Genomic DNA, 18210 nt, shown 5'->3' on the forward strand with positions numbered 1-18210 from the left:
TTGCTACAGCTGTTTCATGCCCAGATTTTCTTGATATGCCTTTGGTACTTCTTTTTAGGTAATCTCAATTTTATTGCCTTGCCCTGACTCTATAATGTCTGTGTCAGATAAAAAGGGTTTTTTTTGTTTAGTTTTTCTCTGTATCTTCTAAACGTTTATGCACTTAAGTCTGTATTTCTTACTGAAATATTAGTTATTAATATTTCAGTCCATATTTCAAAAACTTTCTTATGGATAAGATAAAATCATAATTGGCTTAGCCATTTTAACACTTTTTCTGCTTGGTCTTTTAGTTCCCTCTAGTGTCCATTTGCAGGCTTCATCAAGCCTCAATTCCTAATATTTAGAACTAATGTTTAGTTCTATTTCAGTCATTTTCCATAAGTATATTAAATAAATTATATAGTTATTTTTCAAATATTACAGCAAAAATAACCAATATTCCAAATTTCTCTGGTCTACCACTCCATCTAAAACTTTATTAAATAAAAAACTTTTTTTTTGCTTTTTGCCATTATTTTTTCTTTTTTGTATATTATTTTAAATTCTTAAATCTCTGCTTAAAATTTCTTAAATCCAAAGAAGGTAAAACTTACCAGGTTTCAAATTCAGCTCCCTGCTTTGAAGATCTCCAATATTCATAAAATGGTTTAATTGAACATTTCCAAATGTAACTAGAAAGTTCTGCTGACCTGGTGTCCTTATGACAGGCTCCACCACTGAAGAGAGCAAAGATGTTGTCTCCCTCAGCTTCTGGTACTTAAACATGTGGGAGATATGAATTTTATGATCTCCTAGAACGAAGTTACCATTCAGAGCACTCATGGTGATCTCTCTAACTCTTCTCCAGAGAGATTTGAAGGCCTCGTCTACTCACTCATCTTTAGTTCTTCACAGTAGTTGTCATCTCTGCTTATTCACAGAGACGTCTTCAGTCAGTCATGGCTCATACCACAAACCACAGCAAGCAATATTCCTAATGTATATATTTTTTAAATTGAGTTTTCATTCACTTGCTATGTTTGCCCTACTTTTCACAGATTTTTGGTTTGAATATTGTAGTAGAACCGTTTGAAGCAGTGTTCATCACATTTACTGAAACTGAAACAAACCAATTATTTGTGTCTTCAACCCTGTTTTCTATCATTCTTACTTCTCACAGGACTTAAATCAAGCAAGATCAATCAGGAGTGCACCTCTGGTGCTTTAAACAAGGCAGATCATCATGTGTCATCTCTTTTGAACAGGTTGTCTTAGCAAATCTACATGTTCAGTGTTGAATAAAACTTGACTGGCTTGCATGCAAATAATCAATTTACAATATCTGCCACTTTCATGCATTGCAAATGAATAGAAACATGTATGAATTGATCTAGTGTTTGAGTCATGTAACTTGCATTACAGCATGATCAATGCCCAATATTCACCAATATTGTTACATAGCATTTTAATGCATGGTCTATGGATCCACTTTGTCTTGGATTATAAATTTCTGATAGGTCTTGAGTTTAATAGAAATTCTGATTTTAATAAAATATTGGTTTTGTCCAGTGGTGTTCTCCATAGGAAGTAAACTACTGAAGAACCTATTTGAATATTGTAATGTTAAAATTATAATGTGGTATTTAATTTTTCTAGCATATTCAGGGGAACTTTTTGCTAAGAGTTACATAAGATTTTGATGATACAAAGTTTTTGTCCATACACCACTCAAACTTGTGTTAAATTTATAACATGATTGCTACATGAGCCATGGTGGCGCAGTGATTAGAATGAAGTACTGAAGGCTACTTCTGCTGACTTTGAGTTGGAATCTCACCAGGCTCAAGGTTGACTCAGCCTTCTATCCTTCTAAGTTGGGTAAAATGAGGACCCAGATTGTTGGGGGCAATAGGCTGACTCTGTAAACCATTTAGAGAGGGCTGGAAAGCACTGTGAAGCAGTATATAAATCTAACTGCTATTGCTATAAGTGACTATGTCCTGCTACTTTCTGAGAAAACAATTAGAACAGGTCTTCCTATAACTATAAAATTATACCAATTCTGACTAACTATAACTACAACTATTACTATAGATACTAGGAGGAAAACCCACCCTGAAAAGTGTCTGAGGTAATTCCATCTTCAATCATAACTTGAGTGTTTTTTATACCTAGAGAAAAAGACAAATTCTCTAAATTTTATTAGAGTTCTGGGTACATAACTCAAAATCTTCAGGTGGCCTGCTCAGGCATAGCCTTTTATAGCGCCACAGCTTCATCTGGTAAATATTATGTTGTGACAGAGGTGCCAGTCAAGCACTTGTATTGTTTCTATCATTCCTGCTGCCCTCCCTTTCCCTTTCTCCTTGCACTCCTGGCTTGCCTCGCCTCCAGTCCCCAATCCTCTGCCTTTCTCCCCTTTTCAGCAAGAAACTTGTGTAAAAGGTGGAGAACACATTTTCACAGGTCTTGTTGAACCATTAAATTCTTCCTTCTCTTCTAACACTTTATCTCTCCTTGCTGGCCTGATGAATTCCATTTCATAGTATTTACATGTTGAGAAATTGGATTTCCAGATTCCTGTCGGCTCAGGAAACAGACACAGTTCCTCACTATTATTACTCCCCAGAACAAGAATGGGCTTGGCTCCTGGCTTTCTTCACCAAGCAGGGAGATTATTAACAACTGATGACTTTCTAGGGTTGATATAAGCTGCCATAGTCGATCACAAATCTCTTCTATGTGTGATCCAGGCATGGAAGGCTCCAGGACGTATGTGCAGGGTACCATACTCAAATTTAAAGGAAGGAAGGCAGGGCCTAGTGAGAAGCTGACTCAGTGAATGATGAGGAAAAAATAATATCATGGGGAAAGAAGAACTGGGATAGAGAAGGCTGAAAAGAGGGTGAAATGAGAACTTTATCATTCTGGAATGCTGTGGCACCATTCAGATCCGTTCTCAAATGTTCTACTGAAGAACTGAGAAAAGTTATTAAGGTTGAAGGAAAAAGAGGAAGGTCATTGTAACTATTTATTAAACAACAGTTAAAAATAATCTGAAATTATCTAACATGATATACAAGTCTAGCTACTTAAACATTTTCTATTACCTTTGTTTTACTGTATAATCCAGTTTAGAATGAATATGTCCACTCCAGTCATTGTTGTAACATTTGGTGTAAGAAAAATGTCCATATTAAAATGATGAAAGCAAAAACATTACAGCTCAGCCGACAATAATTAGGAAAGTGATATATGATTATTTTAACATAGACACAATCCTTATAGCCCTCTTGTGAGTTCTTTGCCATTCTTATATTCCCTATTTTTCCAATAACAAATAAATTCATTTGTGTAACAGGCAAGGAACTGAATACAAGTGTCTTCCCTCAGGCAGTTTACCTGCTTTTTGGTCATCTCAATGGAAAAGTTTCCATTTCCTCAGAAAGTAGCAGATTAAATAATATGCATTCCTGTTTGGTTGCAGGGGAGGGATTGTTGTAATGAATCATTTGTGTGTGTGGGGGGGGGGGAAACTAGTAAGTATTGACTAAGTTGGTCTCCCCATTGTTTCCTCACTTCTATGTACAAGCACCCATTTTGGTTTTTTGAATCGACAATGCCACAGAAACTTTTGCCCTGTTCAGACAACCAGCTGAGGCTTTCTCCAAGAGTTGGGTGATCTCTGGTAGCATTCTTCCCCAGCCAAGATGGGAGAAAATGATCTCATGACATCCTTTGTTCTGGCCATCAGTAATTAGGACGAAGTGTTGGCAAACATTCAGCGAACCCAAGGCCTATACAGCCTTGTCAGCCTTGTGCAATAGAAGTTCAAACTCCAGTGGTTCTCATAAGGAGAGTGTAGACAGTATATTTGAATATCTAGTCTGTAGCTTGTTTCTCACCCAGGTAATTATAGGAAGACAATTTCAAGGAAGAACACATAGCAGGATGATGCAGTGACTTTTTCTTCCTTGTGAAATGTCAAAGCGTGGGTTGGATAATGCAGCCCAGTGAAGCTGTGGCAGATAAATAGTCATATGCTATAAATAAATATTTTGTTTTCATTCACTTTGTGCTCATGGGCTCCCTTTAAAAGGGAGGGGGGGCTGAATGGAAAACAAAATAAATTTATAAAAGTATTTTTATTTTAAAAAATAAAATAAAAATATATCTTATTCTGTTAACTTCTATTTTGTATCTTTCAAATTAAAAAAAGGAAATTGTATTGCAGCAATGTTGGTGTGAATGATCCTATATTGTTTTAAATATGCTTCCATCGTTCATTATATTCATTCAGCTGTGTCACGTTGAACTCATTTCTGATGTTATACTTTATGGTAATAACATTGCAACAGATTGGAAAATACCATTACCAAAACTAATTTGCTTTATTTTGGAAACTCATATATGTTGATTGTTTATCCAGTTTGAATCGGTTCCGTCTTTGCCCAGAACGCTACATTAAATCACTTTTACATATGTGATGATGTTTTCAAGATTGGTAGATATGAAATCAATATAGTCACAATCTGATTTTTTTCCCCCAGGAACAATCTGGATATCTATATCTATATGTGTACCAAAATAACAAATAGTTTTTAAAATGTGTCAAAATCAACACATTTGTGCTTCTTCAGCAAGAAAGAATGCAAAACAGAGCCAATTGGAATGCAATTTATTTTAATTTATCTTTCACTGTAAAGATTTCAGTGTTGCCTTGGTTGTATTGAAAAAAAATGATTTATCATCTGTGATACTTGTTCAGTATTTTAGCACTGTTTTCCTTAGCTCAACTGAACTTAAACAAAACTTCAGTTAAACAAAATGTTTCCATGATAAGAAGTGGCAAACTGACCTTACAATATGTAAGTGCACATATAGCAGACGGGACATGCCATTTTTATCACCAGCTTTGCTCAGGTATCCGCACCCATGTCATATATTAATCTGAAGTGTCCATTAGTTCTTATGAGCAGCTTGGGCCTTTCAGCAGATAACAGGAGATATACACTGCTCAAAAAAATAAAGGGAACACAAAAATAAGACATCCTAGATCTGAATGAATGAAATATTCTTATTAAATACTTTGTTCATTACATAGTTGAATGTGCTGACAACAAAATCACACAAAAATTATCAATGGAAATCAAATTTAGCAACCCATGGAGGTCTGGATTTGGAGTTACGCTCAAAATTAAAGTGGAAAAAAACACTACAGGCTAATCCAACTTTGATGTCATGTCCTTAAAACAAGTCAAAATGAGACTCAGTAGTGTGTGTGGCCTCCACGTGCCTGTATGACCTCCCTACAACGCCTGGGCATGCTCCTGATGAGGTGACGGATGGTCTCCTGAGGGATCTCTTCCCACACCTGGACTAAAGCATCCCCCAACTCCTGGACAGTCTGTGGTGCAACGTGGCATTGGTGGTTGGAGCGAGACATGATGTCCCAGATGTGTTCAATTGGATTCAGGTCTGGGGAATGGGCGGGCCAGTCCATAGCATCAGTGCCTTTGTCTAGCAGGAACTGCTGACACACTCCAGCCACATGAGGTCTAGCATTGTCGTGCATTAGGAGGAACCCAGGGCCAACCGTACCAGCATATGGTCTCACAAGGGGTCTGAGGATCTCATCTCGGTACCTAATGGCAGTCAGGCTACCTCTGGCAAGCATATGGAGGGCTGTGCGGCCCCCTAAAGGAATGCCACCCCACACAATTACTGACCCACTGCCAAACCGGTCATTCTGGAGGATGATGCAGGCAGCAGAACGTTCTCCACGGCGTCTCCAGACCCTGTCACGTCTGTCACATGTGCTCAGTGTGCACCTGTTTTCATCTGTGAAGAGCACAGGGCGCCAGTGGGGAATTTGCCAATCTTGGTGTTCTCTGGCAAATGCCAAACGTCCTGAACAGTGTTGGGCTGTAAGGACAACCCCCACCTGTGGACGTCGGGCCCTCATACCACCCTCATGGAGTCTGTTTCTGACAGTTTGAGCAGCCACATGCACATTTGTGGCCCGCTGGAGGTCCTTTTGCAGGGCTCTGGCAGTGCTCCTCCTGTCCCTCCTTGCATAAAGGCAGAGCAGCGGTCCTGATGCTGGGTTGTTGCCCTCCTACGGCCTCCTCCACATCTCCTGATGTACTGGCCTGTCTCCTGGTAGCACCTCCATGCTCTGGACACTACACTGACAGACACAGCAAACCTTCTTGCCACAGCTCGCATTGATGTGCCATCCTGGATGAGCTGCATTACCTGAGCCACTTGTGTGGGTTGTAGACTCTGTCTCATACTACCACTAGAGTGAAAGCACCACCAGCATTCAAAACTGACCAAACCATCAGCCAGAAAGCATAGGAACTGAGAAGTGGTCTGTGGTCACCACCTGCAGAACCACTCCTTTATTGGGGATGTCTTGCTACCTGCCTATGCTTTCCATCTGTTGTCTATTCTATTTGCACAACAGCATGTGAAATTGATTGTCAATCAGTGTTGCTACCTAAGTGGACAATTTGATTTCACAGAAGTGTGATTGACTTGGAGTTACATTGTGTTGTTTAAGTGTTCCCTTTATTTTTTTGAGCAGTGTATATCAGGAAGAGCTGAATGTAAATCCAAACCATTGACTGAGACATAAGTGGTGTGTTTTTTTAAAGGGATTGTGACTAACAAGAGTAACAGAATGGACCATTTACTAATGGCTATAACACAACTTGATCCAGATTGAGGCCAACAGCGTTTTTAAAAGTAGTGAAGGCACTGGGGGGAGGGGGTAAATCTATCCTTGTGTCTAGTTGTTTTGGCATGCAATGCCATATAGCAGCGTCCTGAGGGGATCAGTTGAAACAGATTATGTCCAGTTTGTGAGGAGTCTGTAGATATTTTCTCAGCCTTCTTTCTGATTCGTTTAGTATACAGATCCTCAATGGAAGGCAGGCTGGTTATGGTTGTTTTTTCTGCAGTCCTAATTATCCGTTGTACCTGTCCTGTTTGGTTGCTGTGCCAAACCAGACAGTTACTGAGGTACAAATGACAGAGTCAATAATTCCCCTGAGTTAACGCAGGAAGAACATTCTTTGTTGTGCATTTTTCATGATGGTTCTAATATTAGGTATTATTTCAAGTCCTCGGAGATAATAGAACCAAATGTGAAGGACTCTACTCTTGATACTGTGTTGCCTAATATTGTAAACGGTGGTAGGTCATCCTTAAGTTTGAAATCTGCTTATCCCTGAAAAGTATCACAGTTGCATGCCTAACTTCCATTCAGAATAAGTATTGTTTTCTTTAAAATGCCTTGTGGGATTTTATTTGCAGAAAACAAGTCTATGCAGCTCCACTGAAGGTAGCACTATTATTTTAGCATCTGTGGGAGACAAAGAATCTGATACCGCAGCAAAAGGCCCACCACAACCAAAACCTTGTTTTACTGATGGTATGTATCAAAGGGACCAAATTTATTGTGGTGATGGTGTGTATTCATGGTGAATTTATTTTGGGAAAATTGCAAATAATTGCCTTTTTCAGTCCTTGCTTTCAGCCAAAATGTACTTTGTTAATCTGTATATGATACCACCAGGAATTAATTATCTTCTCACTGCTGTGTACTTTGATTTATCTTTTCTGGCTAGTTACTGAAAGGTTATGTGTCAGTCATTTATTATGGAATCAATTTCTTAGCCTCTGAAGAAAAGAAAAAAAGCCAGCTTATGAAAGATTCAGACTCCAGGCCCACTTGTGATGTGACTGACAGTAACTTTGGGAATTAGAAAATGAGAATTAAGTTATAGATGGTTTTTTCGCTTGCCAGGATATGGATAGTAAATTTGCTATTTACAGATTGCAAAGGAAGAAGGTTCCTGTTGATTCATTTTCTTCATGTGATTAAGCAGAATGCAAAAAAAGGAAGAAAAAAACAACCTCTGAAGAGTAGTAGTAGTAGTAGTAGTAGCAGCAGCAGCAGCAACAACAATGACAGTGTAAGTGCAGAGGCATATTTCTAGAAGCTAAAAGCGCAATTGTCAAGAGTGGGGCTTAAATTGCTTAATGCAGTTTTAAGAAGCTGTAATAATGAATATAGCTGCTGCAAAGTCAAGCCTTTTATTTATAACCACAAAGCTTAAACCTTATATCTTACTGTGTATATCTTTTTCCCTTCCTTACATAGTAATGAACTTTTTGTTGCTCATTTCTTAACTGTGGACACAGAGGGCACCTGTACCATGATTTGGTAACAGTCCTGTCTGGCCTTGGGCTCTGGCCTTGCCAACCTCAGTCACTGTTATTTTTGAAAATACATGCCGTTTATCCCTCATAATTTGCAATCAATAATGCAGTTGGAGTATTGAAAAAATGCTATATGCCTGCAAATGGAAAAGTAAAACATATTCCAGACAACAAAGCAAACAAGTAGACTTTTTAATCATACACACACACACACACACACACACACACACACACACACAGTGACCATTTGAACAGATTATTTCCCTGTGGATTCTTAAAGATTCCCCAGATCTTTAGGAGGAATCCCTCCCAGATTAGAAGAAACCTGAGTGAGCCAACCTTTCTAGCTCTCCAAATTGAATTCTGTGTATGTTGACGATATATGTTGACCATGTATGTTGACGATTATCTATCATGCATGCTGAATTTAGTACTAGTGATTTATAAAATTTAACTGGATATGTGAATCTGAGATAAATGAGTCTAATGCTGATTTAAAGATGAACAGGCGAAAATTACTTTCATCATAATCTTCTTCCCTCAAAGAGGAGCCAAGTTATCAAGGGGATTGTATTGTTTCTTTCATCTTTTTATTCATACATTGAGTGCTGACAAGCTGTATCCATGACTCTGGAGTATGTAAAAAATGTAAGAAAAGACTCCAGAAATTAATGAGCAGAAATAATGTAGTAACAAACAAATCCCATTGGCATCTTTGGCTCCTATTTGTACCTAATGAAAATTTATTCCAAACCATTGGGGTTCAGATACAACATCTGCAGACATGTTCCTTTGATCAAAGTGATGAAACTAACACTCTACCGTGGTGAAACCAGCTTTGCCCTTTTACAGTGTGTATATGCAGCTATAGAACGCATATACGTAAAGGGCAGAGCTTGTGTCATCACAATAGGACTCTGTTTCAACATTTGGCACACATACTCGGGACGTTTCGGGATTAAGAACAGTGTAGAAGGTGGCCCAGGAACCTGCAGAGGTAGTGGAATCTGAAATATTATTTCCTTCCCTTCTTTTTGCTAAGACTTTTGTTGAATTGGCATTTTGTCAATTAATAGAAACTCACCCTTTCCATGTGCAAAATCCAGTTCTGGAAACAAATTGCAGGGGTTGCTATAAAGAGATGATGTTATCATAGATAATGGTTCTTTTTTTTAGGGCTGTTAAGTTTGTTTAATGCAAATATTCTGGTTTCTAGGCTGTGTACAGAAATTCAGATGTTGTCAGATCAATATAGAGTCTGGGAAAGGCAAATGCTGGTGGAACCTTCGCAAAACTTGCTTTAAGATAGTGGAACACAATTGGTTTGAAACCTTCATTGTCTTCATGATTCTTCTAAGCAGTGGTGCTTTGGTAAGTTGAATGTATTCCATATCCAACTGTAAACAAAACAATTGTAGGATAATCAAGTTACCTAGGATAACTGTTGCTTGTGCTACAACAGGATTCCACATTACTTCACATGCAAGTTCTGTTGCTTGTGAATTAAATAAGTAGACTAATTGGAGGGCAACCTTGATATTTATACAAGTGAAATTGAGTACATGACCATCAAGAAGGAAAACGTTTATGGTGACACCCTAGTTATGGGGAAAACTTGTCTGGTATTATCAGTGGTCACTTCAGCATCAAATGGAAGCTTTAATTTATATAATGTGGAGACATATGAAATCACATGATAGCTATCATGTTTCCAGATGTTCTCTTGTAGCTTTATTATTTCTCATTTATTTTTGCTTTGCTTCATTTAATAATCCAAATAATTATTTGTTAATAATATTTGGCTGAGGTTAACTGTTTTGGCCACAATTTTCTATCTTCTCTGTAGTATCTACATAAGCTTTCAAAATTTCTCTAAGTCTCTAAGCTCCTAGTTTTCTGTCATGAAGTTGTTGAATAGATTATAAAGGATATGGTAGAACCAGCCTCAATTCAAACAGATTCTATCTAAGCTCATTAAAATACCAATAAATATTGGAAACATTGATAAATTCAAGGGATCTGGCTCTTAACACTGTTCAATTCTGAGAATATGAAATGGTTGTTAAAGTCCTGTGCTGTGGTACATTGAACATAAAATGTCAGTTATGATTAGTTTGACATTTATGAGGATTTTGCAGAGTTTCATATACTATGAGCTCAAAATCTACATAACCACCAGATGGCAATGAAGAGCTTCAGAAAACTTTCTTTACCCATTGTTTCACATCTCTTTGGATGTCTGCAGCATGTATATGAAAGCCATTCATACAAATGTCGTCTGTTAAGTACATATGATGGGCTGATCCAGGTATAGCTCATTAATAAGCTTTACCTGGGGTGCCAAACCAAGAGTCCTTAAGACAACAGCTCTAGCTCTTTGCTACTTGGCAGGCGAATATGCCTGCCCAATCTTGTGTAAATCAGCACACACTGGGAAAGTAGAGGTTTCTCTGAATGAAGCTAGCAGAATTATTACCAGATGTCTTAAACTTACCTCTTTAGATAAGAGCTACAACTTAGCCTGCATTGCCCTGCCTGCTGTTCCACACTGATTTTTTTTTTAAATAGAAATAATGTGCAAAAGGAGCTTCTTTGTCACTGAATGTTAAGATAGGCAGAGGAGAATGAGAGGAACGAGTTATTACATTAGAGGAGGTGAGGTAGAAGAAAAAGACTAAGTTGGATAGACAGATAGAGAAAGTAAATTGGAACAAATGTGGGAAGGCCCCAAAGCAACTGGGGCAAATAGATTTGTCCTGATGACTCTGAAATACAGGAAGTATTTTATAATGGGGCAGATAAGTCTGGTGGTTCATAAGTAGGGCCTACGACATAGTACATTGTGTTGTTTAACAAAACAGCAGAAAGAATCCTGACGGAATAACAAAATACAACTATCCAAAATATAATTGAGATAGAAATCAATGCAAAACTAATCTTTGAAATATGGAATACAATATGGGTGGGGGGTATTTTCTTTTCTATTTTTTTCCTTCCTTCTTTCCTTCCTTCCTTTCCTTCTCTTTTTTTCCCCTTTTCCGTCTTTAATCCTTTACCTTCATGACCTTACTTGTTGTAGTATTTTAATCCATAGGCTTTCGAAGACATATACATTGAGCAGCGCAAGACTATCAAGACCGTACTGGAATACGCAGACAAGGTCTTCACCTACATCTTTATTTTAGAAATGCTTCTGAAGTGGGTGGCTTATGGCTTTCAAGCCTATTTCACCAATGCCTGGTGCTGGCTGGATTTCATGATTGTAGACGTAAGTCTTGATTCCATGTACTTACCTTAATGCCTTAGTCTGAAACTAATAATTCAGCATGTGATTGTGTTTGACACCAGAGCAATCACAATGGCATCCATCGGTCGCCATAATGTAAACTTTTTAAACAATATTAATAGTTTTATTTTAAAAGAGAACTTCTTTAAAAAATTGTCAGATTGTCACATTTGGCACGTGTGTTGTATTCTCACATAGTGTCTCCTAATATTTTCTGTCTTGGGGAGTGGGGAATGCTTTGAATCAGTGTTGACACCTGGTGATTGCCTGAATAAATCCCTGCAGATTTTTTTTGCCAGATTTTATTTATTTTTTATTTATTATTTGATTTGTCAATTACTCACAAGGTAATATGTATAAGTATATACATAGTTATGAATACATGAAATGGGTACGTATAAGAAAATAAAAGAAACAATAGGACAGGGACGGTAGGCACGTAGGTGCGCTTATGCACGCCCCCTACCGACCTCTAAGGAAAGGGGTGAGGTCAATAGTAGACAGTCTAAGTTTAAAGTTTTGGGGGTTTGGGGAAGAAACCACAGAGTCAAGTAGAGTATTCCAAACATTGACCACTCTGTTGCTGAAGTTGTATTTCCTGCAATCAAGTTTGGTGCAGTTAACCTTGAGTTTGTATCTGTTGTGTGTGCTTGTGTTGTTATGGTTGAAGCTGAAGTATTATTATTGACAGGTAAGTCATTGCAATGTATGATTTTATATACCATACTTAGATCGGACCGAAGGCAGCGTAGTTCTAGATTTTCTAGGTCTAGAATTTCAAGTCTGGTGGGATATGGTATTCTGCAACGAGTAGAGGAGTGGAGAACTCTTCTTGTGAAGTATTTCTGGACTTTCTCAACTGTGCTAATATCAGATACGTAATGTGGGTTCCTGACTGATGAGCTGTATTCGAGTATTGGTCTAGCAAATGTTTTGTATGCTCCAGTTAGTAGTGTGATATTACCAGAGAAAAAGCTACGTAGGATTAGGTTAACAACTCTTAATGCCTTTTTGGCTATGTAGTTACAGTGGGGTCTAACACTTAGATCATTAGAGATGAGTATTCCAAGGTCCTTTACAGAGCTTGGATCATCAACAAGGTCTTGACTATTGAGTCTGTATTTTATTTTCTGATATTTTTTTTTGCCAATATGTAAGACAGAGCATTTATTTGTTGAGATTTGAAGTTGCCATTTGTTTGACCATTCTGATACATAGTCAAGATCTTTTTGTAGGGGAGCAATATTGTCTGTGGTATTGAACAGCTTTACATCATCAGCGAAGAGAATGCAGTTGCTCTTAATATGATCTCAGAGGTCATTTATGTAGAGTATGAAGAGAGCTGGTCCTAGAACACTGCCTTGGGGGACACCACTATTGACAGGTACAGAATTTGATAGGACACTCCCAATTTTGACCATTTGTTGTCTGTTTGACAGGAATGCTTCTATCCAGTTATGCAGTTGTTCAGAGATACCATAAGATTTTATTTTTAGGAGTAGTTTGTCGTGTACCACTGAATCAAAGGCTTTACAGAAGTCTATGTAGATTGCGTCTATTGCTTTGCCCTGATTGAGTTGTGTAGTCCATATGTTTTTGCAATGTAAGAGTTGCAGATGACAGGATAGTTTTTCTCTGAAACCAAATTGTTTATTGGAGAGTAGGTTGTTTGTCATTAAGTGGAGGATGATGGATTGGTTAATATTTGATTCCATGATGTTACAGGTAACGCAGCATAAGGAGATTGGTCTATAATTTTCAACTAGGCTGGGGCCTCCCTTTTTGAAGATGGGGATGACCGTGGCTTGTGACCATAGGTTAGGCAAGGAGCTGGTCCTGAAAGATTTTTCAAAGATTATGCTTAGAGGTTCAGCTATGGCAGTGGATAGCTTTTTTAAGAAGTAGGCACATATTCCGTCCGGTCCAATAGATAGAGATGGTTTAAGATTGCATAGTGCTTTTTCAACATTGTCTTCTGTAAAATCGATATGTATTAGATCATTGTAGTTTTCTGTGGTTAGGCTAGGAAATACTGGGCATGATCCATTGCCGTTTACAAATACTGAGCCAAAGAATATGTTAAAGAGGTTGGCTTTAATAGTGTCATCGTTGCAGTCTTTACCGTTAGGTCCTTTCAGGGGTGGGATGGACCTTGAGTCTTTTAGTTTGTTGTTTACAAAATTGTAAAAAGCGCAGGTGGAATTGGTGCATAGAAGGTTTTCCTCTTGTTTAATGTGATAATTGGTGCATTCGGTCTTTATCTGGTGGCATAAATTTTTGTATCGGCTTTTGAAATTGGCAACGTGACCAGATTTGTTTTTCCGCCAGAGTGATGTCTTTTTGGATTGAAGTTTCCTTAATGTTATGGGTAATCTGTTTGTTTGTTTGTTTTGGGAGTTGTTGTTGGTACATATAGTTTGATGAATCTTTTGACTTCAAGTAAAAATATGTTGTAATGGTCTTCTACAGTATTGCATCCAGTGAATAGAGATTGCCAATCAAGGGATGAGAGATCATTGTCTATAAGATTATAGTTGCCTTTTTTGAAGTTATAATTGGGGATTACATCATTGTGATGATTTTTGTGTGGGCGGTATGTTGAGACAAAAGTCAATCATATTGTGGTCACTGTTGGAAAAAGGTTCTTTAGTTTGTATTCCGTAAATTAAATTCAAACTATTGCAGAAGATGAGATTGAGGCAGTTGTTAAGTCTAGTATTGTTGGTTACTAGTTGTTCCAGTCCCAGATTTGTTACAGCATTGTAGAAGGCTGCATGTATGGGTTCAGTTGTACATTCGTTTAGGGTTCAGTTAATATGAGGTAGATTGAAGTCACCAAGAAAGATAAAAATGTTTGGGCAGGATGTTGCCCATGTTAGTAGTGAATTTAGCTTGTTTGCATGTTCGATGTCATAATCAGGGGCTCTGTAACATAGTAAGAATCGAAATGTGATATTTAAGGATAGTTCACAGATGATGGTCTCAGGAAGAGCAAGCTCCTGGGTAACTTGGATGTTTTTTAGTTTAAGGACTTTTTATAGAAGATAGCAACACCACCTCCTCTACGAATTTCACGATCTGATCGGTAAAAATGATAGTCTCTTACTGTGGTAATGGAGTCAGGAAGAGATGCGTTGAGCCATGTTTCACAGACAAATATGATGTCGAATTTAGCCATATTTAGGAAGTAGTTTTGTGCTTGCATCTTCCCCAGGGCTGAGAGAGAATAAGTAATCTTAAATTTGGGTGTCATTGTTAATTTTATTATTATTGATTTTTTTGTTTTTGATTTTGTATATAAAGATTTCATACTGCCTGGCAACTGGAAATAAAGGTGACTCTTTAGAGCAAGGGTTCTCAAACTTGGCAGCTTTAAGACTTCAACTCTCAGAATTCCTGAGCTAACACGACTGGAGGAGGAATTCTGGGAGTTGAAGTTCACAAGTCTTAAAGCTGTCAAGTTTGAAGACCCCTGATTTAGAGATAAAGATTTCCCTGTCCAGTCATATCTGACTTTAGGGCGCAGTGCTCATCTCTGTGTCTTGGCCAAGGGTGTTCTGACCAAGGCTTCCTGAGACAGTAACAATCACCCACTGTTCCCAAAAACCTTTTATTTTATTTCAACGGCTGTGAATTATATGCATTCACAGCCCGTAATGAGTCCCAAACAGTTTATGAATAGTCCAACAGAAATCTGCCACAGTCTTTCAGGATAAGGCTGATAAGCACCCATCTTCATCTTGAAATGCTGCCAATGACTAAATTGCCAATTAGCTGTACAAGGCCAAATGGAGCACAAAGTCAATACAGAGCTTCAGATTTTAGACTGACCAGAATGAACAAAGTTGTTTCCTGCAAAGGCTCATGTCCTTTTGCTCCTCCTTTATGCCTTATGGGAGGGGCCAATCATCTCCAAGCCTTACTCCCAAGTCTCCCCTTTTGTCATAACTGTTCTTGCCTTCTGGCAGTTCTGTGCAAGTGCACATTGGGAACAGGCTCCCCCTGTTCCTCTGCCTCGCTGATGTCAGATTCTGAAGGATCTGGAGTCAGCACATAACTCTCAGTGGCCCTGGCCCCATCTCTGTGTCGGACGCAGATCCCTTGTCCGAGTCCTCCCCAGACTCCAGAACTGGCCCATGTTCCTCCCCACTGTCTGACTCTGCTGCCAGCTCCGCAGGCCACCAGCGGACCACAACAAAGGGAGCCAGCATTGTCCACAGACATTTTCCGTGGTCACGTGGCCAACATGGCTTTATGCCAAAGGCACACATTACAATTAATGTGTAAAAACAGACTGGTCTAGAACAGTTAATGCAGTAAGTTTGCTTAAAAAGAATACAGTTCTATTGGTATGCTGCCTTGAATTCTACCAGGGTGAAAAGCAGACTAAATATAGGTTAAATATCTAAACCATTCAGTCCAGACACTTCAATCTGGTAATCCGTCTGATCATTTAAGTCTTTTTTGTTAATTATGTTTTTAAACAGGATACCTTTTTTTCCCCAGCAATTCTTCTGTGACATGATTTTGATATGCTAGTGCTTTTTGTTTTTGAACAGGTTTCCTTAGTCAGTTTAATTGCCAACGCCTTGAACTACTCTGAACTTGGTCCTATTAAATCACTTCGCACCCTGAGAGCTTTGAGACCTTTAAGGGCCCTATCCCGCTTTGAAGGAATGAGGGTAAGTAAGACGACAATTATTGGTAACGAGATGTTCCATGGATGCTGACTCGTTGGGGATTTCTGGAGAATATTTGTTGGGTGAAGTTATCTGCTGTTTGGCTTTTCCACGATTAGAAACATTCCCTGTAACAAGGATAAAGATTTGCAGAGAAGATTAACGTAGCCACAGTCGTTCTGGTGAATAGTTTTTACAGCCAAATGCATTGTTCTTTTAATGCTATCCTTAGAACCATTTGGGAGACACATTATGCAAAATGGCAACATAAGGCGACGTAAATTAATCCTAGAACAGATTGCACCTCTTTGTTTATTGCCAAACAAGCTGTAATTTAAAAAAGAAAAGAAAAAAAAGCATATAAAAACAAGTACACATTTATGACAGTTGCAGTGTCCCAGAGTCATGTAGATCTCCTTTTGCTACCTTCTGACAAGCAAAGTCAACAGGGAAACCAGAATCCCTTAACAACCATGTGACTAATTTAACAATTGCAAATGCAAATCACTTAACAAATGCGGCAAGAAAAGTCATAAAATGGGGCAAAATTCACTTAACAAATTTCTCATCTAGCAACATAAATTCTGGGCTCAATTGTGGGCTACCTGTATCAGGCAGTCTTTAGTCAGGCTGCATAGAGCTTTAAATCTAATAACCAGCACACTGAGCTGCCTGTGAAAGCGTATAGGCAAGCATCGCAACAACTGTGAATAAAAATTATTCTGCAGTAATAGGTTTTCCATGCTACCAAATTGGCGGCCACATTTAGAACCTGCTGTAGCTTCCTACCTATCTTCTCCTCCTCTCTTTATATTCACCTATATTCACCTCCTCTCTTTACAGTAGTTGAACTATGTGAAAAGGGTGTGAATAACATCACGGAGTCTTTCTGGTTGATTCATTTTTATAACTAGAAATAAGATGAAGATGGTTCCTTTGATTATATGAATGTATATATAGATATAGATATAGATATAGATATAGATATAGATATAGATAGATATAGATATAGATATAGATATAGATATAGATATAGATATAGATATAGATATAGATATAGATAGATATAGATATAGATATATATAGAGAGAGATTTTTAAGTTTTCGCAGGTACTTACATGTATGGTATTCAGCTTTGTTTGGGTATTTTCCCACATCATTATAGTTGTGCTTTTAAAGTTGTAGCAACGTTTCGGCAGAATCTCATCTGCCATCATCAGGCTTCTGTAGACGAACACAATACAGACGAACACAATACAGAAGCCTGATGATGGCAGATGAGATTCTGCCGAAACATTTCTACAACTTTAAGAGCACAACTATAATGACATGGGAAAATACCCGAACAAAGCTGAATACCATACATACATACATACATACATACATACATACATACATACATACATATTCCTTAAGTTTTCACAGGTATTTATATGTATGGTATTCAGCTTTGTTCGGGTATTTTCCCACGTCATTATAGTTGTGCTCTTAAAGTTGTGGCAACATTTCAGCAAAATCTCATCTGCCATCATTAGGCTTCTGTATTGTCAATACAATATATAATATACAATACAGAAGCCTGATGATGGCAGATGAGATTCTGCCGAAAAGTTGCTACAACTTTAAAAGCACAACTATAATGACGTGGGAAAATACCCGAACAAAGCTGAATAATACACACACACACACACACACACACACACACACATATATGTATGGTATTCAGCTTTGTTCGGGTATTTTCCCATGTCATTGTAGTTGTGCTTTTAAAGTTGTAGCAACGTTTCGGCAGAATCTCATCTGCCATCATCAGGCTTCTGTATTGTGTTCGTCCAGACGAACAAAGCTGAATACCATACATGTAAGTACCCGCGAAAACATAAGAAAATGTATGTATGTATGTATGTATGTATGTATGTATGTATACTGTGGATTGATATCCTGATATTATAATATTTGTTCAATTGGTATCCTTTTGTTAATAAAACAGCTGGATTGAGTTGAAAGGGCATTGTATTGCAAATTAAAGTGACA

At 38.1% G+C, this 18210-nt stretch overlaps 1 protein-coding gene across 2 annotated transcripts in view; it reads left to right on the forward strand.

The window, feature by feature from the left end:
• Positions 1-18210, forward strand: part of LOC113416542 (sodium channel protein type 2 subunit alpha-like) — a 61603-nt gene that overhangs the window by 30731 nt on the left and 12662 nt on the right. For both annotated transcript variants that reach the window (XM_026674489.2, XM_087949794.1), the window contains exons 15-18: positions 7303-7420; positions 9428-9582; positions 11306-11479; positions 16057-16179. In XM_026674489.2, the coding sequence (XP_026530274.2) occupies positions 7303-7420; positions 9428-9582; positions 11306-11479; positions 16057-16179 (570 nt within the window). The remainder of the gene's footprint in view (positions 1-7302; positions 7421-9427; positions 9583-11305; positions 11480-16056; positions 16180-18210) is intronic.

Source organism: Notechis scutatus, chromosome 1 (assembly GCF_049901735.1).
Source record: "Notechis scutatus isolate UNSWTSFEM ecotype Mainland chromosome 1, rNotScu1.2, whole genome shotgun sequence".
Classification (NCBI taxonomy): Eukaryota; Metazoa; Chordata; class Lepidosauria; order Squamata; family Elapidae; genus Notechis; species Notechis scutatus.